Source organism: Kogia breviceps, chromosome 12 (assembly GCF_026419965.1).
Source record: "Kogia breviceps isolate mKogBre1 chromosome 12, mKogBre1 haplotype 1, whole genome shotgun sequence".
In the NCBI taxonomy this organism is placed as follows: Eukaryota; Metazoa; Chordata; class Mammalia; order Artiodactyla; family Physeteridae; genus Kogia; species Kogia breviceps.
In genome coordinates this window covers 63,956,571-63,984,026 of record NC_081321.1, presented here as the reverse complement: position 1 = coordinate 63,984,026, position 27,456 = coordinate 63,956,571, and the positions used below count along the sequence as shown (strand labels likewise).

At 37.8% G+C, this 27,456-nt stretch overlaps 1 protein-coding gene across 4 annotated transcripts in view; it reads right to left on the bottom strand.

The window, feature by feature from the left end:
* The window catches only part of NAV3 (neuron navigator 3), an 832,636-nt gene that overhangs the window by 141,079 nt on the left and 664,101 nt on the right, over positions 1-27,456 (bottom strand). For 3 of the 4 annotated variants that reach the window (XM_067009787.1, XM_067009786.1, XM_067009785.1), the window contains 3 exons: positions 14,111-14,219; positions 13,063-13,446; positions 2,517-2,636 (listed from right to left, as the gene is read on the bottom strand). In XM_067009787.1, coding sequence (XP_066865888.1) covers positions 2,517-2,636; positions 13,063-13,446; positions 14,111-14,219 — 613 coding nt within the window. Of the gene's footprint in view, positions 1-2,516; positions 2,637-13,062; positions 13,447-14,110; positions 14,220-20,351; positions 21,785-27,456 lie in introns of those variants that run through there. The other variant, XM_067009788.1, reaches the window with a different exon arrangement.

Sequence of the window (27,456 nt, the reverse complement as noted above, 5' to 3'; positions counted from 1 at the left end):
TTTAGCCATTCCTGTCAATCCTACTTGGAATGGATATCAGAATTAAGAAAATTTTATGAAACGTTATCCTTTATAAATTAACAGGACTTTCACAACTTTAACATCTAAGATTATGCATTTTAAAACAATAACATCTTGAATCACTTTCTGAATATACAATTTTAAAAGAGCTTGAGATTTAGCTATAATAAAAGAGAAAATCCTAAAACTCCTATAGTAGCGTTTTCACTATAACCCTATTGCTGTTTAATATATAAAAGTGACCAAAGCGTTTTTGTATTCCTCAAACTACATAATTCTTTCAAAAACCTTCTACATAATTCTCAAAATCTGAATCGGAGACAATTTATTTCAGGTGCAACACATCATTATTTGATCTAATTTAAAGATGAATGCCATTGTTATTTTGATAGTCTCTTTCACTTGACAAAGCACAGCTAATGAAGTAAAAAATTTCAAATGTTATTTTTTATGTTTACATGTCTATGTTAAATGTTTACGTTTTCATAGGCCTGGCGTCTATTTGTTCATTTTAAGATAGTGTTTCATTAGTTTTGGTGTATATATGAATCACCTGGTTAAAGCTCAGATTGCTGGACCCCAGGTTCAGCGAGTCTTAGATGGAGCTGATAATTTGCATTTCTAACAAGTTCCCAAGTGATGCTGATGCTGTTGATCCAGGTACCACACTTTAAGAACTATGGCTTTTGCTGGTCCCAATTTATTAGTTGAATACCTGGGTTTTTCCATTGGTCTGAGTTCCTCATCCAGGCTCCAATCTGAAGCCTGGAGAGCTGGTTATCCCAAATGCCTCCAAAATAAGTCACCTTTGTATTGATTCCTATCTTCTGCTATCACAAATCTTATTTCCCAAAGATCAACAGATTTTTTTCCTCTCCTTTAACGTTTTCCACTGTCAGCTAACAATGAGTTGGTCATTAGTTTCAAAATGTGGCCCACACTTTGGATTTCTTTCCCTCTAATCACTCCTTCTCATTTTCCCACATAACTCATTCCCTCTCTTACATAATATCCTTGCAGTATCTTGTCTCTTTTCCCAGTCTTATTTGTCTCTTTAGCCAACTGGATGCTACCACTAGCCTATATGAATATATAGCCTATATTCATTCCTTTGTTCATTCACTCCACAAGCACTTGTTAAAATCTCAGTGTATCGTAAATATGATGAAAAGTTTGCATTCCTGAGCTTACACTGTAATGGGGGAGCCACAAAATAAACATGTAAACAATAATTAGGAGTGAGGTGTACATTGAAGAAAATAATATAAGATATGGGAAAGAAAGTGACTGGAAATGAAATGTACCTTAGCTACTCTGGAAACACTTCGCTAAGAAGGTAACATTAAGCTGAAACAGAAATATGATGGAGGCAATAATGCAAGGAATGTAGAAAAGGGCATTCTAGGCAGAGGAAGCATCAATGTGGAAGCAGAAGTCCATCGTGTTTGAAGTTAGTGAGAGTCAGTGAGGGAAAACAGTTGAAGAATAGTTCAGGTGGGGGGTGGACTGAGCAAAATTTTTCATAAGCCTTTTGTAACCACATGCTTCACACAGACACCTTGTGTACAACCTAGGAGACTAGTGTATATACAGGATGGGAGCTGGCCAACAGGAGTTAAAACATCAACAGCATTTGAGGTAAGGAGGAATTGACGACAAATATCAGAATTCATTGTCTAGCCTTTGGAGTTGGCTATATTAAAATGCACCATGAATTGTACACAGTTCTTATTTCAGAATGTGGATACATTAGGTCTTACCCTTTCGTCCCCTTCATAAATGTTGAATTAAAGAACTACTCTAGGTATTGATATACAGTAGCTCTGGAAATAGGCAATCCCTTTGTGCTTAAGAAATTAAAAATTCTGAGTGAAGAGGGGGCAAAATCAGGTCAGAAATATGTCTTACAACATTATTTCACAAAGACAGTATTGTCAAACAGCAGTGATTCTGATAAAATTGGCAAAACAATTCCCAGCAAAATAATAACAAGTATATGAAACACACAAACCTGTAAGCAATTTGAAATAAGAAAGATATTAGCTTAAAGCAAGAGTTGTATGCTTTGAAGAAACCCCTCAAGAAAAGCATCAAGCTTATTTTACCTGATAATTAGAATTATGTTTTAATCTTTATGTCATTAGCCAGGTAGATCTGAGAGCATCTGAGAGCATCTGAATTGAAAGGAATTTATCAGCCAGGATTCTTTCCAAGTAAGGAACAGAAGTCTATGTTTATAATTTTGCTTTTGCAGATATTAAAATTTGCCACCATGTAACCTGAAATTTGTTAAATGTTCTCAACAGCAATGCAATTTCTTTTAGTGTACAGAGCTAAAAGTCTTGTAAGCAAAAGCACCTTAGTTTTCAAATGTTCCAAAATAATTATTATATCAAAATAAAAAGTCCTTTGGTTTAATACTGTAAAACTCCTAGGATCTCATTTATAAAATTGCTTTATGCATTCCTCACCATCAAATATGCTGATGACATTACCTGTCTGCATCCACTGTAGCATCATGAACCCCTCTCTGGATGACATCCCTGGAAGTCGCTGTGTCTGGTAATCGGTTCAGACTCCTAGTATACAGGTTGAGCCCTCCATCTGTCATGTACCTGAAAATAAATGTCTAATTAGTCAACAGAAAATTAATTGACCTCAGTTGTATAATTTAACTTAACAGTGTGCAAAATTTTTAATAATTATGCAAATATGCTATATTATAGTTTTTCTATATGAATATTCTACTCATCAGGAAGTATTAGAAAATCTTTTCAAGTTTATTAGGAAATTAATCTTCCTTACTGTAACAAGTAACTAGCCTATTATAACACCTTCTTTTTTCTCCCCTTTGTTATCAATATTTTGAACAGACTTAGAGATAATGTAACTCTTAGCAAAATAAGAGCATGATTATTTCATTTTGTAAACATTATCTTTGAAGCATTGAAGGTCACAGGAGTAATCTTAAAATTAATTTATTTGATAAATAAAATATATACAGCAATTGACCACTATCATAAAATAATTACTAAGATGTATTAAATGTTTAAGATGTTGTCAGGAACCGTTCTATATAGTTTACATGTAATAACATTATTATCCCCACATTAGTGATAAAGAAAATAAGTAAGCACGAAATGGTTAAGGACTTACACAAGGTCACTCAACCAGTCCCAGCAGAATTGAGAATAAATCTAGAAAGTCAGCTTCAGAAACCATGATCTTAACCACCATGCACTGCTGTCTGAACCGAAGGACCACGATGCCTGCCCGTTTCCTGTCTCTGAGAACTACTTCCTTGCTATCACAGGACCACCATCTTCACACAGGGCTGGTAAACTCCCATAGTCATGTTACTGCTAGATAATCCTTCCTTGGCAATGGGGGATTAGAACAGGTGTTAAATCTCCTACCCCATGTGGGGCTAATCAAATGTTTCTTTCTTGAGAAATGGGATTAACAGATAGCTCATCAGTCTTTCTATGTGGAAAGAGTTTATGATAATGAAAACCCAGGAGCTTTGGGTATTTATCTTCACCAGATGCAAAGAGGCACAGAGAAAGCTGATCAGCAAAGTAGAAAGAATGACACAGGTGCACAAAAAGCACAGTTGGCCATGTGGTTTCAGCTTCACAACTTCTCCTGGGGTTCTGGGAGATATCCTTGCTTCCTTATAATAAGATCCCCAATTTGCTTAAACAAATTCGAGTTAATTTCACTATTTGGAATAAAACATTTAATCATGACCATATTAAAGATCGACCAAATCGTTAAAACTACAATTATGAAGTCGGCTAATTGCTTACATGATTAGTAAATTCTGTCCTTATTAGTTGAAGGACCTTACATTTCTTAAACTGTGCCTCAATTTCTGCCTCAAAATGGGAAGAATAAAATTTACTGAAGATAGATATTATGGTAATTAAAGGAGAAATACATAAAGCTCTTAATATGAGAACCCTATAAATAATAGCGACTTGTTATTCACAAAGTCTCTCCCAACATATGTTTAAAAGGAAATATATGAATTTTATACACTAAACAAAGTCATGCTGTATTATCCTCATAAGGTACTCTACCTGGTTAATTTTCCTGATAACCAAAGAATTTAGTCCCACCAAAATTAAAACAATAAAAAGAGTACTTTGGTTCCAAAATGTGCTGAAGACTGACATACTCTTTTAAACAGGGAATACTAGATATGACAACTTTTTTTGATAACTAATTCATGATTATGAGCATCAATTTCCTATACCATATACAGTGATACTAAATGAGACAATTAAAGATTAAAGGGTATTTGTCCTTCATACCTTTTAATTTGTCAGCTGACATATTGATGCTGTCAGTGTTCTATTGTTTACTCTTACTTCCAATTTCTTATCTTACTGAGATTTTCCACATAGTTCTCAACCAATTCTAAATAGTTTTACTGCTTCTTTCCTTAAGGTGGAGTATATGAAATTCCTGGTAAAGTGTTTAGTGAAAAATATTTTTCTCATTCATTCTCCTTTTGAAATTTTTTTCCTTTAATTTTTCTATTTTATTTATTTTATTTTTGGCTGTGTTGGGTCTTCGTTGCTGTGCACGGGCTTTCTCTAGTTGCTGCGAGCGGGAGCTGCTATTTGTTGCAGTGTGCAGGCTTTTCATTGCGGTGGCTTCTCTTGTTGCAGAGCACAGGCTCTAGGCGCATGGGCGTCAGTAGTTGTGGCCCGTGGGCTCTAGAGCACAGGCTCAGTAGTTGTGGCGCACAGGCTTAGTTGCTCTGCGGCATGTGGGATCTTTCTGGACCAGGGCTCGAACCCATGTCCCCTGCATTGGCAGGTGGATTCTTAACCACTGCGCCACTAGGGAAGCCCTGAAACTGTGTTTTAAAAGTTTGGGGATGATAGAAATTTTCTCTCCAGATAAGTGAGATACTCCTTTTTTAAAAAACTATCAACATGCTTGATCCTTAACTTAACCTCAGGAGGAAGTTAAAACAATGTATATATACATGTGAAGTTTTACATCTTATTGGTCTTATTCATTGGTGTATCCCTAAAAGTGTTTAGTAAAGTGTTTTGTATATCGTTTGCAAATATATTTGCAAACATATATATTAAATATATTAAACAAATATATTAAACAGCAAATATATTAAACATTTGTTCAGCTGAATTTAAAAGGCCTCCGTACTGCAGGAAGAAACCATGACAGCAGATCTCAGCACTTTACCCATGATGGCGATGCATGTAAACAAGAAATAAGATGGAAGATGACTTCTATTAGAAACATAACCTTTCAATTATTCAATGCTTACAGAAGAGTAAGTTCTATAGACAAAGGTTAAATGCTTTGAGAACTAATTTTCCAAAGAAAAAGCTTTAAAATTGCAATGAATTAAGAAAAAAACCCAACGTTTTTAGGAAGCATTTCAAGATACTCATTTTCCTTTGACCCTGGGATTTTCCAGGTAATATCAAATCGGTTTACAACAGGTATTAATTGAACCAAAAATAGTCATCAGTGTCTATTTCCTCTGTTTACAGACACTGTCGCATTGGAATGTTGGTAGGGCATTTTCATAACAGAACTGTGAGTTTGTTATTTGAAAAATTATATATGGGCATCACACGAGTAAAGCAAATTTCTCATTAAAATTTTTTTCTTGAAAATTCTTCCTTCTTTTCAGCTTTTCTGAAGAATTTAAAAATCTAAAAGAACATGCGTTCCATAGTTCCTCTAGGAGGCTTTGCTACAATCCAGGAAATATAAATGTTAGATCATTTTGAAAGAATCATGTAAAATTTTAAAAAAAGATTTCCTAATAATGTTATATCTAAACTTCTAAACCATAAGCTAAGATGAGTTTAAGAGGTAATAGTCACAGGATGATTGGTACAAACAAAAAGTTGCAAAGGAAATTTGTGAAGGTTACTGACAGAAAGTAAAATCTCTCAAACTATGAAAGTCTTAGGATAATTTTAGCCATGTTCAAGTTCTATAAGTTATAAGATGATTCACATAAAAAACGCAATAGTCTCCCAAAGCATTTCTAACTCTTCCTCCCTTCCGCTGCCATCTCTCGTCTTCCTTCTGTTGTAGAAAAACTTTGCATACTTTGGCACATTTTCTTTAGGTGTGTGTTTTCCATATTCATATTTCCAGGACATAGTGCTCCGCCCTGCACCAGAATGAGATATTAAACTGCTTCCTGTGCACAGATACGTGGATTTCCCATAACCACCTCAAATATAGCATAAACAGACCATATACTGCCTTTACCGCTAAAGCTCATGCTCCTTTTGTATATGCTAAGATACTTACAGGGAAACACACCAGCCACCTAGTTAACAATCTAGATAAATGCCTTTCTTCTTGTCACTCACCACCCTCAACTACTATAGGATGGAGTCTGTTCAGACCTGTGAATCAACATCACTATGTTCTAATTATGTCTGGAATTCACTGAAATAAGAAGAAACTATAAACATCTTCTTTTTGTATGCTATTCAATCCCATTTTCTCAATCAACATAAATACACACAACTCTACCTCCACAGCAACTCCATGCTTTTTAAAAAAAGCTTCATATTTAAATACATCATATTTTTGCAAGAGTATAAAATGTAACAGTACACATTCAATAATAATTAAAAAATAATATCAGTTTTCATGTACCCATAACCTGGCTTCAGAAAGAGAACATTTCTAGTTTCTTCAGTGACCATATAGGGTTTTTCCAGTCCTACATTTCTAAACCTCCCTTCTAGAGATATCTATTGCCCTGGATTTTGTGTTAAGCATTCCTTTACTTTTCTTTATGGTTTAACCACATGGGCATATATTCCTAAAAATACACTGTTTAGCATCTCATGCATGTGAACTTCATATAAATTGAACCATATTGTATATATTCTTTGTGACTTATTTCCTTCACTCAAAGTTACGTTTTTGCAAATCATCTATCTTGATGTGTATTATTGTATTTTTAATGTTAGTTTATACAGCTTTGTTTTACAAGCACACTAGTTTATTTATCCGTTTGACTATTACAGACATTTGAGCTGTTTTTAGATTTTTTGCTGTTACTAACAACTCTGCCATGAACGTTTATATATGCACATTTCTTTATGCTCAAAGGCAAGAGCTTGTCAAAGGTCTACAGCTAGGAAAGGAATCATTGGGTCAAAAGGGATACATACACATATTCAAACCCTACTAGTCAATGCCAAAGGGTTTTCAAAATATTTTCAGAAAAAACTTCTACTTGTCTATGAATAAGAATTCTCATGTTGGCTTTAGTTTACAAGTTCCAGATTACCAAGCAGGTTGATCATATTTTTACTTTGTTATAGGCCATTTACGTTTTTGTCTGTGAAATGTCTGTTTATGACTTTTGCTCCTTTTTCTATTGGATTCTATGTTTAGTTTTGTTTTTTTTTCTTTCCCCATTGATAGTAATCCTTTATTAGTTGTATGTCTTGTATATGTCTGTGGCTTATGTGGGGTTTTATCCTGACATTTTTCTCTTACTTATTTTTAGGTGAAATTAATTCTTCAGGATAAAAAGAAACTTGATCTAGATACCTTTCTAACTTCACACTGTAAATGCTTCTGTTATTTTTGTGTAGTGTTTTAGAATGTGACAATTAGCTTTGTTGAGATTTTTGGACTCTGTTCCCATCTCCCACTTTTATCTGGACTTTCTCTATCTTCACTTCTATTGCTACATCCTGTTCAATTTGCTTCTACTCCTGGACGTTTTCCCTCAGTGTGGGGTCCTGTCCTGGAAGGGAGTTGTGGCTGAAGAGTTTAATGAATTCATGAGGACAGGATTGCTCCACTCCCTTCAGATATGACCTTCAGCCCTTACTGTCCCTGGCTGGTCAAGTGGTCAAGACCTTCCCAGCTTCAGGCCTATCTTCAGATAGGCCCTGTGTGTTTTCTAGTCAGTTTCTCTTAGCTATTTTGTGGTTCTTCTGTTCTCAGTGTTATCAGATGCCCCACTACTACCTTCTCTTTCTACCGTACATAGATGCTGATATCATTCTGCTCCTTTGGCTCTTGACTGTTTGTCCTTCATTGCTTATACCTGGGGTTTGAGGTGATACCTTGTCATCATCTTTTTTTAACAACGATCATGGTTTTTTTCCCATGGTTTTGCTATCTAGTTGCTTTGTCTATTTTTGTGGGTATTTGGAAAGATTCACCTATGCCCCTACTGTATCTTCCTAGAATTCCGTTTTTACATTCAATATCATATCAGAAACTGTATATAACAATTAGCTATTTGTTATGACAGGAAAACGCAGGGCATCTAAAATGTGTGTGTGTGTTTTTTTAACTTCCAAGGAACTCTAGTTCAGCACCTGGAACACAGATCATGAACACAGATAATATTAAGGATTGTCCCCTTGATCAAAGGTGCTAGCTAAGAAAACTATACTAATAATGAATGATTGCTGTGAAGCTCTGTTATGTTTGTTTGTAAAAAATCAACTCCTAGGAGAGAAATGTGGACAAGTAGACATGTAGACAACTTCGCGGGGTCAGTATGTCAAGATGGTCAAGAGTGCAGACTGGAGCCAGACTGCTTTTAAGTTCAAGTCCACCACTGCATGCATCAAGGAAGTCTGAAATCTCAGAATGCCAATGAATTAAATTTCTGAGTTCTACCTAAAGTTACTTAACCTATCTATGCCTCAGTTGTTTCCTCTGTAAAATGGAGATAGTAATGATATGCTTATCTCTTACAGTTATGGTGAGATATAAATGAGTTAGTATATGTAAAATGCATAGAGCATTACCTAGCACATCATAAGTGCTATATAAGTGTTGACTAACGTTACTGGCTATTTTTTCCATTAGAATTTCTACATTCACTAAAAATAACTCTCATATCTTTTTTTTTTTTTTCCCCGATATGCGGGCCTCTCACTGTTGTGGCCTCTCCTGTTGCAGAGCACCGGCTCCGGACGCGCAGGCTCAGCGGCCATGGCTCACGGGCCCAGCCGCTCCGCGGCATATGGGATCTTCCCGGACTGGAGTATGAACCCGTGTCCCCTGCATTGGCAGGCGGACTCTCAACCACTGCGCCACCAGGGAAGCCCAACTCTCATATCTTGAATATGAAATGAATAGAAGCATTGTGATTAGGAATATGTGGTTTCCCATGTACATCCTTTTAACCCAATTCAAGTAACCCTGCCCTTCCCAATATCTTGCATGCTTCAGTCATCACAAAGTTTCCTAAAGGAGAATTGTGGGAGGATCAGGGGATTAAAGCAGCATTAAAGTATCCACCTCCCTTTTAAAAAATGTCATTCTCCAGAATTAAATTACTTTGCGTTTGGGCCATTTAAAGCAGGATTTTAGGTTATATTCTTGGCCCAACTATTTATCACTGTGACACATGCAGATAACTTCAATTTCCACCCAAGTAAAATATGTAACTTTTCCCCCAGTTTTCCAGGGTGTTCCATTTTTTGCTCTACACGTGGAGACTTTTTCAAAGAGATTCATTATAAGTAAGAGGCCTTCCTCTGACTATTTCCTAATTACTGGCAGATTCACATCCCCAAGTGTTTAAAGTAATTTTTAGAAGAGAAGAAAGAGATAAGCCTTTGCATGCTTCAAGAAATCTCGAATTCTCAGAATGCCGATTAACTAATTTTCTGAGTTCTACCTGAAGTACATGAAAAAAAAGAAACTCCTTTCCCACTTACTTCATGATATTCCTTCTTGCATGAGAAAAAAATCCAAGATTAAACATCTTCATTCGTTGCTTTGTCTTTTGAGCCTTTTTTGTCCCTTTAATCACTAAAACATACTTTAAAAAATTGGGAACAGACAGTTAACTGTGTGATTCAATTTTTTTCATGAATTGTAGCACAGACCTTTCTATGCCCTTTTTTTCTTAAAGAAAACATCAAATTAAAATTCCCCTGGGATATCTTCCTGTCTTTTAACTTTAGGCTGACAAATCGGGCTGCATCCTGCTGATGTTGACAATGGTACACCACATACGCCGGTGAGCAATGAGGAAGTACACACATCCTGGGTGTCCTCCCCATAACACCCCAGTCACCCTTGAGCTGAGACCAGTGACACTGTCTGCTGACCACGTGTAGTCACGCTCCATCCAGGGGACAGGACTCTGAGTCATTCTTTAAATTTCAGTGTCCTGTAATCTACCATGGGAAAGAGAACATGGATAAGGCCAAGCAGGTGAACATCATCAGAGGAAGTTTTCAAATAGGATTTGTGTTATTTTTACTTAGTTGTTTTTTTTTTTCTTCTTCTTCTACTTTAGACACTGAGTATGAATGACTCAACACAAAGCATGCAGACCACTAATGTGTTCTTACATGGACTCATTTGTGGGACTACTCAAGACCTCCTCTGAAAGGCCAACAGAGAACAAAACTGGAGAACAGACATGAGAATCAGGTTTCCAGTGAGGCAGGAAACGAGTAGGAAGTACAAAGAATATACCAGTATCTTAAAAATTTCTCACTACTTCTGCAGAGACTAGGCAGCTCTCATCAAATCAATTTCCTCTTCCTCCTGGGCACAAAGATGAACATTGGTTCCTGGCCTTGCTGTTAGTGAGATGCGGCTGCAGAAGTTCTGGGTAAGGAAATGTGGGTAGAAGTTATAACCCCCACTTCCTGACCTGGTACATATGAAATATTCTTACACCATGGTTCTTCCTCTCTTTTGTCATCTGTCTGCTGAAATCAACACCCAGGGTGATGTCGGCAGTCTGGTTGGATAATAGCAGAGTTACCTACCATCCATCTTAGTCCCCAACTGATGATCAGAAACACCAGGAGGGGTTTTATGTGAAGGAGGAATTAACTTCTTTGTGTTAAGTTACTGAGATTTTGAGATTTCTGTTACAGAAGTTAGTTGCCTAATACCGCTAGAGTCCTGGAAAATACAAAATGCTCCCGACTATAGGTATGCTGGTAAAATATACCACTATAAGCAGAACTCAGTTTTTAAAAAAATGACTTTCAAAAACCCCTTATCTAAGAATGTATATACATACACACGTACATACATATGTACACATATTACTACCCATTTATTCAATAAATGAGTAACTATAAAAATATAAAAACACTAACATGTGAGTATACGTGGGCCAGTACTGTGTCTATATTGTTCACCACTGAATACACAGTGCCTAGAACGTTGCTTGGCACATAGGAAGAATGCAACAAATGTTTTTGAACACATACATACATACATACATACATAATTCAGCTCATGATCTCTCTTCTCTATTCTTTTCCCAGGATTCTTCACACCTCTCACAATTTCTACTATCTCCTATATAAGATCATATCCTATGATTATTAGGTTAATGATAAAAAATGTAATTGTGATGATGATAATTTACTGAACACATATTGTGACAGGCTTTATGCTAAGTACAGTTTTGTGGGTTATTTTCTTCATTCCTAACGATTTCATGAAGATTTTGCAATTTTGTCCTTATTACGGAAAGGAATTTGGATACATTAAGCTCTCAAGGAGTTGGCAGATAGCAAATGGTAGAAAGAGACTTAATTTAGACACTCCAACTCCAGCGGCAACTCAACTGCTTCCTACCCTAATTAACAATAACCTGTCTCCCTAATTCTAGACCTTTAGAAACTCAGAGAAGGTGGCCACCAGCAATGAACTGGTGGGTATCAGGATATCAAAGCAGAGATGTTAAGTCTGATCAAAAGCTCTTTTGTACTTTTTAAGGTCTTGTTCCCATTCAAACAAGCTTTTCATGACTGAAGTCAGGAAAGGTTACTTGTACAGAAGAATGATTTCTGAGACCAGTCCTCTCAGATGCATAAGGACAAAGAAGAGGTAAAACCCTGGACTCACATGAAAAATATAGATAAAGTTAGTTGGGAAGCTTTTCCTTTTATTATAGAGCCTAGGTTTTGAAGTCAGATGTATCTGAGTCCTAATGCAAGTCTAGTCTTTGCTTAGCTTTAATACAGTTGGGGCCAAGTGGGATCAGTTTCCTTATCTGTAAAACAGGTATAAAAATACTTACCTCATAAGGATTGGTGGTGGGGAAGGGGTTAAATGAATTAATGTCCTTAAAGCACTTAAAAAGAGTGAAGTAGGTAATAAATTTTCAACGTGTCAACTAGTTATTAATAGAAGTGGTTTTTTTTTGCAGTACACGGGCTTCTCATTGTTGTGGCCTCTCCCGTTGCGGAGCACAGGCTCCGGACGCACAGGCCCAGCGGCCATGGCTCACGGGCCCAGCCGCTCCGCGGCATGTGGGATCTTCCCGGACCGGGGCACGAACCTGTGTCCCCTGCATCGGCAGGCGGACGCTCAACCACTGCGTCATCAGGGAAGCCCTAGAAGTAGTTTTAATAGAATATCCTGTTTCCTCCACTGGGGCTCATCCTCAGTTTGAACTAAATATTCCAAATTGCCAAAATGCTTTTGAGAATTTATAATCACAACTCTTTTTTGGAATGTAATAGAAAACAGAAGGAAAACAGGGGTTAACATCAAAAAATCTGATGCCATTAAAAGAGAATAAATAGATTGAAATCTTCAGATCTAAAATGATTTTCTCTCAAGTTAGATTGGAGGTGTATAATTGAAGAATGCTAGAAAATCTGTGTTCCTCAAAGCAGTTACAGGCAGCTTTGACAAGCCAAAAAAAAATCAAGCAGCTCAGCAAAACTCCTCCTGTCTCCTTCCCACGTCCTTCACTACAAAATCTGTTATTTAAGAAGCATGTGAAAATCACTCTGAAAAACACAGGGCACATGTATTTCTCTGAACTAACAATAGAAAAAGTTAATGGATTATAATGAAAAGACTTTATAGAAATTTTGGACATTTTACTGTTTATGGACGATTAGAAGAGAAGGCTGAAATACCCCCACATAACCTTAGATTTCTCACATTTTCTAATGACTTTATTAACTAACCTATACCCCCTTCCTACAGCTACTGCATTGTAGTAGACCACCTCTCTTTACACAATTCTGTTAGAGACCGGGACCCAGGGCCACTTACCCACTGTTGATGTCATCAGCTCTGAGACTTTTCCCAAGGATATCACCATCACTCATATATCCACCAACATCGACTTCAGAAGACATGTCCAGGTCACTGCTCGCTTTCTCACTCATGTCAATCTGTGACATGTTTCCCAGCCGAGAGACAGCAGCTCGACGGAGAGGCGTAGTGTACATGAACCTTGAGGGGTCTGTGTGGATGAAACGACTGGTACTGCTGCGAGGGTAGCCAGCACCCAGGGAGGGAGCATCTCCAGCCTGAAGTCTAGGACATGCCTGGCCCAACCTCCAGGTCATGGGAGTGGGTCGACCTGTCAAGTTGGGTATGGTCCTGCCATTCACTTCCGTCGTCACAGTGCTGTCAAATGTTGTCTCCAGGGTGCTGTCAAATAAAATAGAGAAATCACTATATTCTGGTTCACCTGGGGCCGTAGACCCAGAATGCATGAAGACAGGAACGCCTACAGTTGAGAGTCATTTCTTAGAAGTATGTCCATTTTCATGAAAGTCAAATTATACATTCATTTTGAGATTCTAAACACCTCTGCAGGTATCAAAATGTAGGAAGGGGCATTCATCACAGATTTTTTGCTTTCAAAAGAAATGCCATCATTACATTTTAGATAAAACAAAATATTGTTTCACATTCTCAACCAACCCTTAATTTAACCCATTGTAGCCTTCCCAGAACTTTTCTGGAAGTTAACTACAATTATGTTTGAAAGACTATCTACCACCTCTCCTCAGATGCATTTTAATTACAACTTCCACCGTTTTTATTTGAGGCAGGCGTGAAAATCCATTTAGCAGTGATGGTGGTAGTTTAGTAGCTAATTCAGTTTAAATGGGAAATTATATTGAAGAAGAGATGGATAGGAGAAAAAAATCACTGGGTAGGGCTGAGAAGTCACCAGTTGACTGTCCTATAAAATTTAAGTGAGAAAATAGTAAAGGAAAACTAAAATTCCTTCTTTATCATTACAAGAACTTAAATGCTTAATTGTAATTTTTTCTTTATTGGCCCCAAAATAGGCAGAATTGAAGACCTGTGACTTATCTGGGTCCCACGAAGACTGGACATAGTCTCTTCTAAATTCTGCCTCAAATCTGCTATGTTTTTAACTGTTCTCATTCTTCTTGTTTCAGGGTCTTCACCTAGAAAAGTAACATAATAATAAATTTGTTATTCATGCCATTTACTGTCCTATGAATAATTTGAATAATTTTATATATATATATAGAGATATCGATATGAGTTCCTTTTCGCAAAAGTAAAATAATAGGTAGAAAATCCCAAATGACTATTATCTGAAATTATAATTTTTTCTACAAATAAAATGTGAATAGAAACAAATGTAATGTTACAAGTAATAATTTGAAGTGGCGATAATACAATAGTATTTCGTGGGTCTATGACCTTAATCATTGCAAAATGAGAGAGTCATTTGGAAATATACTGTACAGTGCTCCATGTTTCTGAGCTTAATTTAAATATCTGAAACTATTTGGATCCTAATTACTTTCATAATCACCTGTTTCAAAGTATACTCACAATAGCTGAGATAAACTTGACTTATGTAGCAAGTATACATTTATACTCTGGGGAATCAGACAGAGGCCTTTTCTCATAGAAGCAATATCTTTTAAAGTCTTTTATTCTATTAGACTCATGAACCAAGATCCAAGAATTGGATAGCTTTATTTTTAATTATTTCTCCACTTTCTACAGGGAAGCAAAATATCCACATGTGACACCAGAGTGCCAGTAAAGTCTTAGACATCTAATCCAGTAATAAGTCTACACATAAAATAAACAGCTCTGTTAGGTTGACAACTGTTGGCCTTGTTCAAACTCTATCTGTCATTTGGGGGCAGAGGTGCCATTAAACCATTTTGTTTATGGCCATGTAATAATTCCCAGGCCAGTGGCCATTGAAATTGGTGAATCTGGATAATAAGAACAACGTGGAAAGGAAGGAGAGGAAACAGTCTTAATTCTGTTCAAGTTGGACTCAGGAGGATGTCCAGTGATGAGGAATTTTAAATAAAAAGAAAGAAGGAGTCAAAAAAGGGAAGGAAGAAAGGGGAATGAATGGATTAAGGGGCGAGAAGGTATAGGAGAGAAAGAAAGGAAGAGGATGGCAAAGGAGGGGATGGTAGGGAAGGGAAAGGAATGCAGAAGGGATGGAAGGAAAAGAAAAAAAGAAGGAAAAGTGAAGGTAGAAAATGGCATGTATTAAATTCCAGTATGAAAACTGTCACATAGACAAGTCAAGATGCATATCTACCATCAGTTTTAAGAATACAGGTAGATATTCAACCTGTTCATTTTTTTTCCACAATATTCATGTCAGGTTAAAAAAAACACACACACAACAAATGCACATATTTAACATCTATAGTAGAATCTTAGAGTTGGGGGGAACTTCAGAGATTGTCTTGCTTCATCTCTCAGCCAATGAGGGAAAACTCTTTGCGTCACTAGCGAGGTGGCCATGGGTCTCTGCCTAAAACCTCCAAGATCGGAAAGGCTTCCTCCTCTCCAGTAAGAGGTGACTCTTTCCAATATTAGACCAATCAGGTTTCATTATAAAAACAATTCTGAGGATGAGTAATGATTTGCCCCCATTTAACTTCCACCCAGGGGTCACAATGGCTCTGAAACCAAATGAACAATTTTATATCACTTTACCATGGCAGCCACTCAGAAAGACAAATGCTAATTTCTTCTTCAGCCAAACACTACTACACTGTTCATTATCCTTCATCCTGAATGGTTGCCAAAACAACCACCACTCTGCTGCCAGTCTGCAAATCTCTTCCTTTTAATTTACCAATTATTTGAATGATTGAAATATGCTTAATAACTGTATTATTATTTCAGATTTAGAAAGTACTGAAAAACTTCCCTAACTTCCCTGTGTGTGTGTGTGTGCGCACACACACACACACACACACACACACACACACACACACGGAATATTACTCAGCCATAAAAAAGAATGAAATAATGCCATCTGTAGCAACACGGATGGACCTAGAGATTATCATACTAAGTGAAGTAGGTCAGACAGAGAAAGACAAATATCATATGATATCACTTATAGGTGGAATCTAAAAAAATGATACAAATGAACTTATTTACATAACAGAAACAGACTCACAGACAGAGAAAACAAACTTATGGTCACCAAAGGGGAAAGGTGGCAGAGGAGGGAGTAATATATACACATTACTATATATAAAATAGATAAACAACAAGGGCTTAGTGTATAGCACAGGGAACTATACTCAATATTTAGTAATAACCTATATGGGAAAATGATCTGAAAAGAATATATGTATGTATGTGTGTGTGTATAACTGAATCACTTTGCTGTACACCTGAAATTAACACAACATTGTAAATCAACTATACTTCAATAAAAAATAAAATAAAGAAATAAGAATATGTCGTACATGGCACAACTTTTCTAACCCTAATTCAAGTCATACAATTTCTAACCTCACAGATTAACATTATTTTAAAATTCAGAACTGTTAATAACCCTTAAGACTCTAATTATATTTTCCCTGGAAATTCTTCCCATCCTTCTCCTCATAAATATAACATAGCATATTTGAGAAATGGCTAGAAAGAAGTCTACCTCTTATTTCCAAACAATCTGGCAGTATGCTGAAAGAAAAAGAAGGCTTTGTAAGGAAAATCTTGAAGGGCAGAAAAAAGTATCATTACAGTCAAAGGAAAGGCAGAGGTGAAGAAGAGATTTTACTTAAAATGGCAAAAGTAACAGTGAAGGATGAGACCAAACTAGAGACACATTAAAGCTAATATTCAGTAGTTTATCTAAGATTTCACACAGTAGAGAAGCCTTAGATTCTAAGTGATGGTAAGAGAAAAGTCTTAAAGGAGAAAGCGCTGAGATGACTTTTATTGGAGGGAGTAAGGAAGGCAAGTCATTGCCCTTACACAAGTTCCAAAAATGCACCATTACAAGTTCCCTATCTCCTATCTCCTAGCCCCTTCCCTTGGGGAGAACTTTGTAATCAAGCTGCATCTCAATGACTTGCCAATTGCATAATATTAGTAACACTGATATTTGAATTACTTTCAATATCTTTTTTACATAAACTTTAAGAACAGTGTATTTTCAGACATTCCATTTCACTCAGTGTTTTTTAACACCTTCTTTATCTCCTTTTAAATTTCCTTCTTCCAATCCAAAAGGCATCTTAGATCCTTGGATTCTTCCAATTGAATCCATTGTTTGTTTATACAGCTTCCCTCATGTTTCAGAACCATCACTCTCTCTCTCTCCATTGCTTTTTCTCCTCATGACATCTACTCATGACACTGCACCACTCATGACAATCAAACAAATGGACTTTTCCTCCCAACACTTACTGAGCAAAACATAATTGCTGCCTCATTCATGTCAGGAAAGATAATAACCAAATCAAAATTTCGTGCAGCACATGTTCTCAATGACCCACGAAAGGCAAGATAAAGATAAATGCACTTACAACCTCCCTAAGGATTGCACAAGCCTGAAATATCCTGTAAATTTGTATCCAAATCCCATAAATATAAATAGAGAAATGGGGGCAGGGAGGGAATCACAACTGTGAAAAGGTCAAATGTAAAAGCCCAAATACCATTAAATGTTTAGTAATAAATAAAAGTTAGCAGAAAAATGCACGAGAAGTTTAGTCACAAACATGTATCCCCTTTCACTTTTATAATCTCAAAGCCAGCTATTATTCCTGAAAGAAGCCTCCTGTCAGACAAAATAGTAAGGGCTTACACACATTTTCCAGCATGGCATATTCTGCAATTTGCTTTGAGTTTTTAACATTAGTGCAAACTACTTTGTCTTTGCTTGTAACATCTCTTCTATTAGGACAGTAACAGGCTCAGTTCCGTGCTTTTGCGTTTTTACTTAATGGCAGACGGACCATTAATCTGTGCGGTCCGGCCCTTACTTATCAAGCTTTAAATACACACATTGTAATTAACATTGCCAGCCTTTGTCATCTTTTAGGAGGAAATCAAATGACATATGAATGAACCTGATTCACAGAGAATTATGTCTTCGACACCAGCTATATTACAAATGTTATTTTTTAGAGTACAGCTGCCTGATTTATTTGGAGAAATCACCCTAGTTTTGTGGATGACCCCAAAGGTGAGTTGGATAGAAAATTTTTCAACTCATCAGGTTAAACCAGACACTTTGGGGGAAAAATAGCAAAACATGGCTAACAGCTTTACCACTACCTTTTAAATATTCTCCTATATAGTTATAGCACAGACCCTAGTCTGTCCGATTTATTAGGATATCCAAGAATAAAGAGTTGAACTCAGGGAACTCTGCCTAAAAACTAACTTGGAAGAAGCCATTTTGAGTCAGAAGCAGAACCTACTCAAGCACGTAGCAGAAATCCTGCAATTCTTGTGTGCTGTGGGCTTGGATATATTTACCAACTTAACATACATCATTATTTAGGGAATTGCATTGCAATGCTTCATTATCCTGATATGATTATTCATATCAAAGCTATTTGAATAAACTCTTCCTCTTACTTTCTCATTTGCATCTTTGAATACTGGCATATGCTGGGGGAGAAAAAAGCCTTAAGGAGAATAATCCCATAAATAAATTAGCAGATGCTCAGTTTAAAAACCATGGAATACACAGACACCTATTGAGAGATGACCCTCTGACAGTAATGCTCCAAGTTATTTATGTACAAAAAGCCATATGTCATATACACACCCAGCCACAGCATGCTGTAATTTAACAGAACAACCAACACATGCTTTCAGGGGACCTTAATCTGGTCATATCTTTGAAAATACTTAGATAAGAGGTACTTAGAACAAGATAAATGCTACCATTTTCAAGGCAAAAGACAAATATTATTTGATTCTACCGTTTCAGAGGATCAAGAAATGAAAAAAGATTCTTAAGGATTAAGACTCCCCCTCTTGCCTTTGTACTGCATGCAGGGCTTTTTTTTTTTTTTTTTTTTTTTTCTTTTTTCTGAGAAGCAGTTCCTCACGGAAATCACACAATGGTGAAGAAGTAAATCTTCAGTGTCTGAGCACCTGGTGTATTCAGATTCAGAAATCACTATTCCCACAACTGTGGAAACATTACTCTTTTAAAGCTAAACTAACAAGAAAAATTCACCTCTGCTGTCTCTCTAAGCTTTCTTCTTCTAAAGCTGGTTCACTAAGATTCCAGAAAGTCTCATAAAACCTCTTGTAACAGGAGGGACTACATAGAGAATAAAAACAAACCTATATTTGGCTTTAGTTGTGTGAATCAGAAACAAAGGGATCACTGGTCTGGTTTAATTCTTTCGAATTTAAAGAGTCTTATATGAAGTCCTTTGTGGAAATACACACTGACATAAAAGAGGATGTGGTCAATGGTTTAATGCTTATGACTTTTTGAAGAAGGCACCATATGATATAAATATGCTACAGTAGAGCACTGAACTTAGATATAACAATTAAAACGTATACAGTTTAGCTATTCAGGCAGGTGGCAAAACTGAAGAATTACTTCAGACGTTGCCATTTCTAATTAATTAAAGATTATTATCACAAGTTACTACTAAGAATCATGTCGTCAAACAGGCCTACTTTGTAAAGTATCAGAACAGTTCACACACATCTACATAGTAATTTAAATAGTTATAATGTACACACTCAGAAGTATTTTTTCCCAAACACTTCAAAAAAAAGTAAGCGAGTAAAGCTGTCAGAAGAGGCCTCTGCATTTCCAGGATAACTAGAATGCATGGTACTTGTCACCGAGGTACAAACAAGGCCATCTATTCAGACACCACTGAGGCAGCAGAAGAAACCTGACTACACAAAAAATTTACCCACGAGGTCCTTCATTCTTCATTCCAAATCTGTGGTGAGGTCACCTTGAGGGAAGTTGAATAAGTAGGCACCGTTAATGACTAAGTACAAAACAAATTTGGAGTGTTAAAATGTTAACACTTATTTATGGATGTTTAGAGTGTACTCGACTCCAGGCCTGTAATGCCCAGGGCAGGTGGTTGCTATTTACTTTCTCCATACACACTTTACAACTAGTTCTCACAGTTCAGTTTTCTGAAGACAATCATTTCAAGACACAAGGAACTTAACATTGTTTTGAGGAACTACAGTTTCGAAGACATAGGTCAGAAGAACAGAAGCTATTTGGCTGATGCAAACAGGCAGCTTCTGAAAATTCCATCCTCCTTTTAGGAGCAGACCCGACTTACCTAACAAGTCAGTGCAAAGGGCCTGTTCCAGGTCGCGCAGCATTGTCAGGATCACGTCCTCGTCCAGATGAGCTGTGCCTTCCCGCAGGCAGCTTTCTCCCTCCTCTTCGGCCCAGCTCCTGCTGATGCTGCCAGGCCTGGAGGACACATTTTCATCTTCGGACCGGCTGTCTTCATCACTCTCACCTTCCAAGGCTCTTCTGGACGACCACTCTTCTAAGCTCTCACTGCCTGCACGGCTGGCGGGCAGCAGGTTCCAGGCCCCCGGGCCACTGGTGTGGTACAGGGACTGCACGGACCTTGACAAGCATCTGGACAGCGAGCGCCTCTCTGCATAGCTGGATTCTCTCTGGCTGGCCTTGGCGGCATTTCCAAACCAGTTGGAAATGCGCACAGTGGGTCGCCTCTCCCCCTCACTGGTGAGGGACAGATTGGTCAGAGATTTTTGCTTCTGAAGGCAAGCTCCCTTTGGCCTTACTTTGCTCTGAAACACAGAGAGTTCAGCTGGCCGCTGCATGGCTCTCCTTACCGGCTTCTTCTTTTTCAATTGGACTTCATATTGTCTTTCTGCACTGAGATGCCAACTGGCCCTTTTGGTTTTAATTAACACGTGCACTTCAATGAAAGCTCAGGCAAGGCTCAAACATTCACGTTAGATTCTAGAGCTATAGTACAATCAGTGAGTTGCCCACAATTCAGCCGTGTCATGCCCCTCATCAGCAGTACTTACAAACATTTTGCTTGGATATATCAGAAGCAGAAAAGAGTGCATCAAAGACACTGCTCCAGCTGAAAAGTAGCATAGGAAGCCAACTACGTTTTCCAGTCTTCATCCAATCACATGTCTCAGCAGGGCGATGGGTCCACATTTCCCTCTATCGCTTCTGTATTCCCAAACGCGAGGTAGTGAAGCACCAGCGATGTCTCTGGCTTTGCTTTTTTTCCCTGCCTCTCACCAGCCCTTCACTGATCTATCTGGGTCTGCAGCCCTTTACTCTAGAGGAACTGACAAGGTGCAGCATGTAGAGCCTCCACATCAGAGCCCCGTAAGAGCAGATTAAGCACTGAAGCCAGCCCTGCACGCGCCTCTTGTGTTTTAGTATTCCACCTGCATTCTCAGATCTGTGGCTCTTCCTTGCTGCAGTGGATGCTGCTGGCTGCCATGGCAGCAAACATCCTGCTAAATTAAAACAGAGGCACAGAAGCGGCTGTCCAGCCTAGCATGCCACAGGTTTCAAAGCCAAGCCTGAATGAGATGCTACACGATTAACCCTATGCATGTTTAAATCACTCTCGACTACCCCGCCTCAGATACGGAGACACACACACACACACACACACTACATACATACTCACTCACATACATAACAGACACTCCACGACACTGAGAACGACAGACTAATTCTCTATAGCTGCAGGCGGCTGAAGCAGGCAGATCTGTCTTCTGAATGTTGGGATTTGTGCTGTAAAAGCACAAATCAAATTCAAGAGTGTAAAGGACCTAAAAAAACGGAGCATGACACTCTCCACCGGCAGACAGATAATGCTTTAAAGGGAAAGACTGCACCTCTTCTTTTAAAGAACAAATCCAAGGGCTTTTTATTCTGAAGATATTTAGTACAATCCTAATCTGACAATAAAAATCAAGATTTATTCCTATACAAAAATAGCACAAAAAAAAAAACCTCAAAAGGTTTTTTTTTTTTTCTTTTTTCTTTGCGAGAAGGAATATTTTCACTCAAAGCGTATAATGAAAGTTGATGGCCAAGTGTGTTGAAGATAATGATGTGACAAAAACCATAAAATGTATATTATGTTTTCTGACATAGAGCATTTTTCTTAGTCTATTCCATAAACCTATTATTGTGTAATCAGCTCTTTAATATTTTGATAAAAAGCAGAAAACCTAAAGGGTAAATTTCTTATATTTATCTTGTACTGGTTAAAATTACCATCCTGAAATTCTGATTTTAGGAAAACTTTTAAAACACTTATCAGGTATAGTAGAGACCATGTACCACTGAGAGCTAATGAGAAGAGCATCAAGGAAAAGCTTTTCAGATTTTTCTGCCCATAAACATTTCTCACTAAAAGGGGGCAGCATGGAGAAATAGATTAAAATATTTGTGTCATTCAAATTGATATAATTCCGTAGCATTTTCTGAGCTAATATCATCAAATTAGTTCTGATTTTTCACCTCATGTTGCTAACTTCAGCTAGGGGGAATGCTTCTTAACTATGTAAATTAGCATTATAATGTACACTGCCTATACCTTTACTTATGATAACAACTTACTTTGCAAAGTTAATTATTCCTTATGCTCAAGCTCAAGGGTGTATGTAAAAGGGAATTAGATGGAAAGAAGGACAATCATTTGTGATAAAAATTTTTGCGATTAAACAAACCTGTGAATTATGAATACTGATTCTCAATTCTTCATTCTTCAAAAATAATTTATGTTTATATAAAATGTGCTTAAATAAAATGAGGGTACAAAGGCTGAATCATAGAAACTGACAATTATCCTTCTAAAAACATCATTTTATAAAGTGTTTTTTCAAAAGATCAAAATGCTACCCCACTTTGGATTTTTTCTTCATGTGGAGTTAATGTGATCCAGTAAATCAGCAGATTATAAGACTAGAGTAAATTTGTTAAGGTTATGAAACTTTAATGTGTTTGATATGTATCACACTAAAGGACACATGTAGCACCCTCTAAAGTCTTACAGATTCACAAAAAATGGAATTCTTATGCTTTAGGCAACAAAAGTTAAACTTGAGCATTATAAGTGAACGCAATAATGATGTCCTCTCCTGATACAAGGATACCTGTGTACCAGTCAGCTTAGACCAGTGGTTCTCAAACTTGAATATTCAGAACCTCTCTGAGGGTTTAATACAACAGAGCCTGCTGGGCCCCAGCCCCATCTCTACTCATTCAGTCGGTCTGAAAGGGGCTTGAGACTCTGCATCTCTAACACATTCCCAGGTGATATAGATACTCTAGCTCTCGAACCCCACTTTGAGGACTTCTAGAGTGAGACTAGAGACTAGTGGTTTTCAACTGGGTCCTCCCGAAGGGACATTCAGCAGTATCAGGAGATAGTTTTTGGTTGTCACAAAGGGGGGTGTGGTGCTTCTGACATCTGAGAGGTAGAAACCAATGATACTGCTAAATACCCTATAATGACAGGAACCCCATTCCCCAAACAAAGAATTATGCAGACTACATGTTGATAGTTCCAAGGTTGAGAAATTCTGGCTTGGACTACATTATTTTGTATTTACAAATGATTTAGAAATTTCAGCGGCTTACAGAAACAAAGATGAACTTTGCTCACATTAATGTCCACTCTATGTTGGCTGCAGCTCTGATCCAGGTACCCTTTATACAAAGACCCATACTGAAAGAGCAACTTCAGTCTAGGATATGTTGATATCATGATAGAGGGAAAAAGAGATAAGAAATCTAAGCTTCTGCTCAAGAATGGCCCATGTCATTTTTCCACTCACATGTCATTGGTCAAATGAAATCACATGGTCCATTCTGATTCAGTGGGGCAAAAAGTGTAACACACCTGTAGGGGTGAATTTAGGAAGGGACTAAGTCCAGTGGAGACAGCAGCGAGGGGCTGGCTATTTTGAAGATATAACCCGAACAGAGAAAAGCACCAAAAGGGCATTTTTGCTTGTTTCTTTGTTTAGAGATATTGTCACCTTGTATTATAGTAGTTTTTCCCCTGGGAACAACTACATGGGTCCTTAAGTTTACCTTGAACAACAGCAGGGAACCCAATTATTGCTTCTCTAGAGGCAGTTATCTCTGCTTGCTTTGGGTGTACATTCATACATGGGTGTATTTATACTTACTTGTATTCAATCGTTTGTTTATTTATTTTTAATAGATTTATTTATTTATTTTTGGCTGTGTTGGGTCTTTGTTGCTGCGCGCAGACTTTCTCTAGTTGCCGCGAACGGGGTCTACTCTTCATTGTGGTGTGCAGGCTTCTCATTTTTGTGGCTTCTCTTGCTGTGGAGCACAGGCTCTAGGTGCGCGGGCTTCAGCAGTTGTGGCTCGTGGGCTCCAGAGGGCAGGCTCAGAAATGTATGTTACACAAGGTGGAGGAGGAAGCCTCCGTGTATGAGACAAATACGCCCAATCAATACTGAAAATGTGAATTGCTCTAATTTTGCCAAGACCTCACATAAAGTAGAGCTACTATAATGTTCTGAAAAGGAATGCTTTTGAGCTCTTTAGTAAACATAATTATGAAGTAGCTATTTAAGTAAAAGATCTAAACTGATTTAAAATGACCTGAACTTGATCATCTTAATCTTTATAAACATCCAAGAAAAAGGTAAAATAAGTGATCATTTACAAAGGTCTTAAATACCAAATATTTTCCATTATTCAATACAAAGTCTGGGAAGTCAGAAAAAAACACATGTAACCATTAGTTTATTTCTGTTCAATTTAAATTCTTACTTCTAAAATGATTTCCTGAATTCATCCAATTATTTAATTACTTTTTTACAAATGACATATTGGCTTCACTAATTCTGATTCAGTCTGGCATCTATCACCATTTTTCAGTGGAATATAAGTTCTAGATAAAGTTTAAAAAGTGGATTAAATAAATGTTATACATGTTGGTAGACAGTCTTATGCAAAACAAGGGGCATGTGTGAACCTATGTATTAAAAAAAAATCTAAAAACTTTCTGAATGATTCCAGTGGAATGAAAAACAAAGCTCACTTTGCATTTGGCAGGATCTCTTGGCACTTGATGAAAGGGATGGTCTCTGAAGCCAAATTCTTTTTGTCAATGAATGAGAGAATAAAACCCAAGCCAAAGCAGTAAAATCTAAACCATCAATTCAGCTGGACTTATAATATTGAGGTCATGGCATGAATCTTAAGGATAGGCTGGAAGCAAGAAGCTCACTTGATCTCTGTCACAAATTATATAATGCATATCACCTGACTGTAATAATTAATAGAACCACCATCATCAGATTGGATAAATATCAGTTTCCTCCCTAAGAACATGACAAATAATGGGAAACTTGAGAGAGATACACAAAGACTTTGGAGGGATAAAAGGTCTCCAAATTGTAAAAGTCTTGAGTTTTCTCCAGCATATGCCATTTTATTGTGTAACTCATTTCTGATACTTATCTTCACACCACAATTTAACTACGTTTTTAACTTCTGCTACCATTTAATCATGAAGACACTGTTCTTATAAATTCAAATGAGTTACTGCATAGAGGAAATGTAAAGAGCTAAGCCTCCTAACAAATCTGCTTTTCAATGTGAACTGTTCAAGTTTGTTCCTTAACAGTATCATGCATCTCACAGGTCATGCAATAGGGGTGCTTTTCACATTTGTTTAAGTACAAAAAGGGATTTCCCTGGGTAACACAACAGAAAAGTGCAGGGAAGGAGGGAGACAGTCTCTGACGTGGCTTGTTCAGGGGCTCAGACATTTTCTACAAAGACCTTGAGCTAATATTCTTCTGCTTTAGGTTCTGTTTTCTCTATGTTTGTTTCACTCGAGGGTGAAGGTCTGCCAGCAGCTCCAAGCTTTCTTCTGATTAGCTTCAGGTCTAGTGGAAAAATGGAGTCTCTTTCCTAACAGCCAGGAAAAGTTCTGAGACTGATTCTCATTGGTTCTGATTGAACTGAATTGGGTCAGTTGTCCACTCCTGAAAGAGTCACTGCGGTCAACGGAATGGGTTGTTCTGATTGGATCTGCTTGGGTCAATTTCATCTGAACTATGTGAACAGAGATTGATGGGGCTATGGTTCCCCAAAAGAAAATCAAGGGGCTGTTATTAGCAGATGCAGCAATGGATGGTGGTCAGGCAAAACTATACCAGGGGGCTTCCCTGGTGGCACAGTGGTTGAGAGTCCGCCTGCCGATGCAGGGGACACGGGTTCGTGCCCTGGTCTGGGAAGATCCCACATGCCGTGGAGAAGCTGGGCCCGTGAGCCATGGCCGCTGAGCCTGCGCGTCCGGAGCCTGTGCTCCGCAACGGGAGAGGCCACAGCAGTGAGAGGCCCGCGAACCACAAAAAAACAAACAAAAAACCAAAACTATACCAGGATATCAAGGTATGTCTACTGTGAAGCCAGTGGTGTTTAATATACAGAGCTTCTAACTTGGTTGAGCCAATGTAACTTTGTATTTTTAAAATTATTTCCAGGCTCCTCCAAATTGCATAGGCTTCAAAAATTCACAAAACCTGGATCTTATCCAGCCCAGACTAACTCCGTCAGAGTTCTCTATTATTTAGGCTACTTCACTTGGGGAACAGGACAGATTTACTCCCCGCTGAGGTCCCCACAGCAACCTTTAGCAATAAGGCTTCAACAGTAGCACTGACGTTGAAACTGGCATTGAAAATCATTGAGCTACCAAAATCCCAAATGTTCCCAGTTTTACAATAAGAAACAGACAAAAATAACAAGTAAAACTTTTTTTCAAATTACTTCCATTGAAGTTGTTTCTTCCTGAAATATTATTTCCTGATTTCTTTACCCATTAGAATTCTACTATAAACATGTGTGATCTTCTTTTTTATTAAAAAAATTTTTTTTTGTGTGTGTGTGTGTGCTAGGCGGGCCTCTCACTGCTGTGGCCTCTCCCGTTGCTGAGCACAGGCTCCAGACGCGCAGGCTCAGCGGCCATGGCTCACGGGCCCAGCCGCTCCGCGGCACGTGGGATCCTCCCGGACCGGGGCACAAACCCGTGTCCCCTGCACCGGCAGGCGGACTCCCAACCACTGCGCCACCAGGGAAGCTCGTGATCTTCTTTTAAGCCCTGTATAAATCTTTATAGTTAAGTTAGTTGTTCCCATAAATCTAGTAATTCAATTGTTTGTGGTGTTAAAGTTTATTTGTCTCTTATCCCTCCATAGGAGAACTCATGTCTTAGTCATGTTTGTTTTTCCAATCCTTGGCATGCTTGGCATTTATAACGTACCTGGCAATGATTACTGAAAAGATGGATGGAAGAATAAAATTGTATCTCACAACAATCCCGAGTTTATTAAGCATCACTACAGTCACCTCACAAAAAAGGGAACTAAGGGACA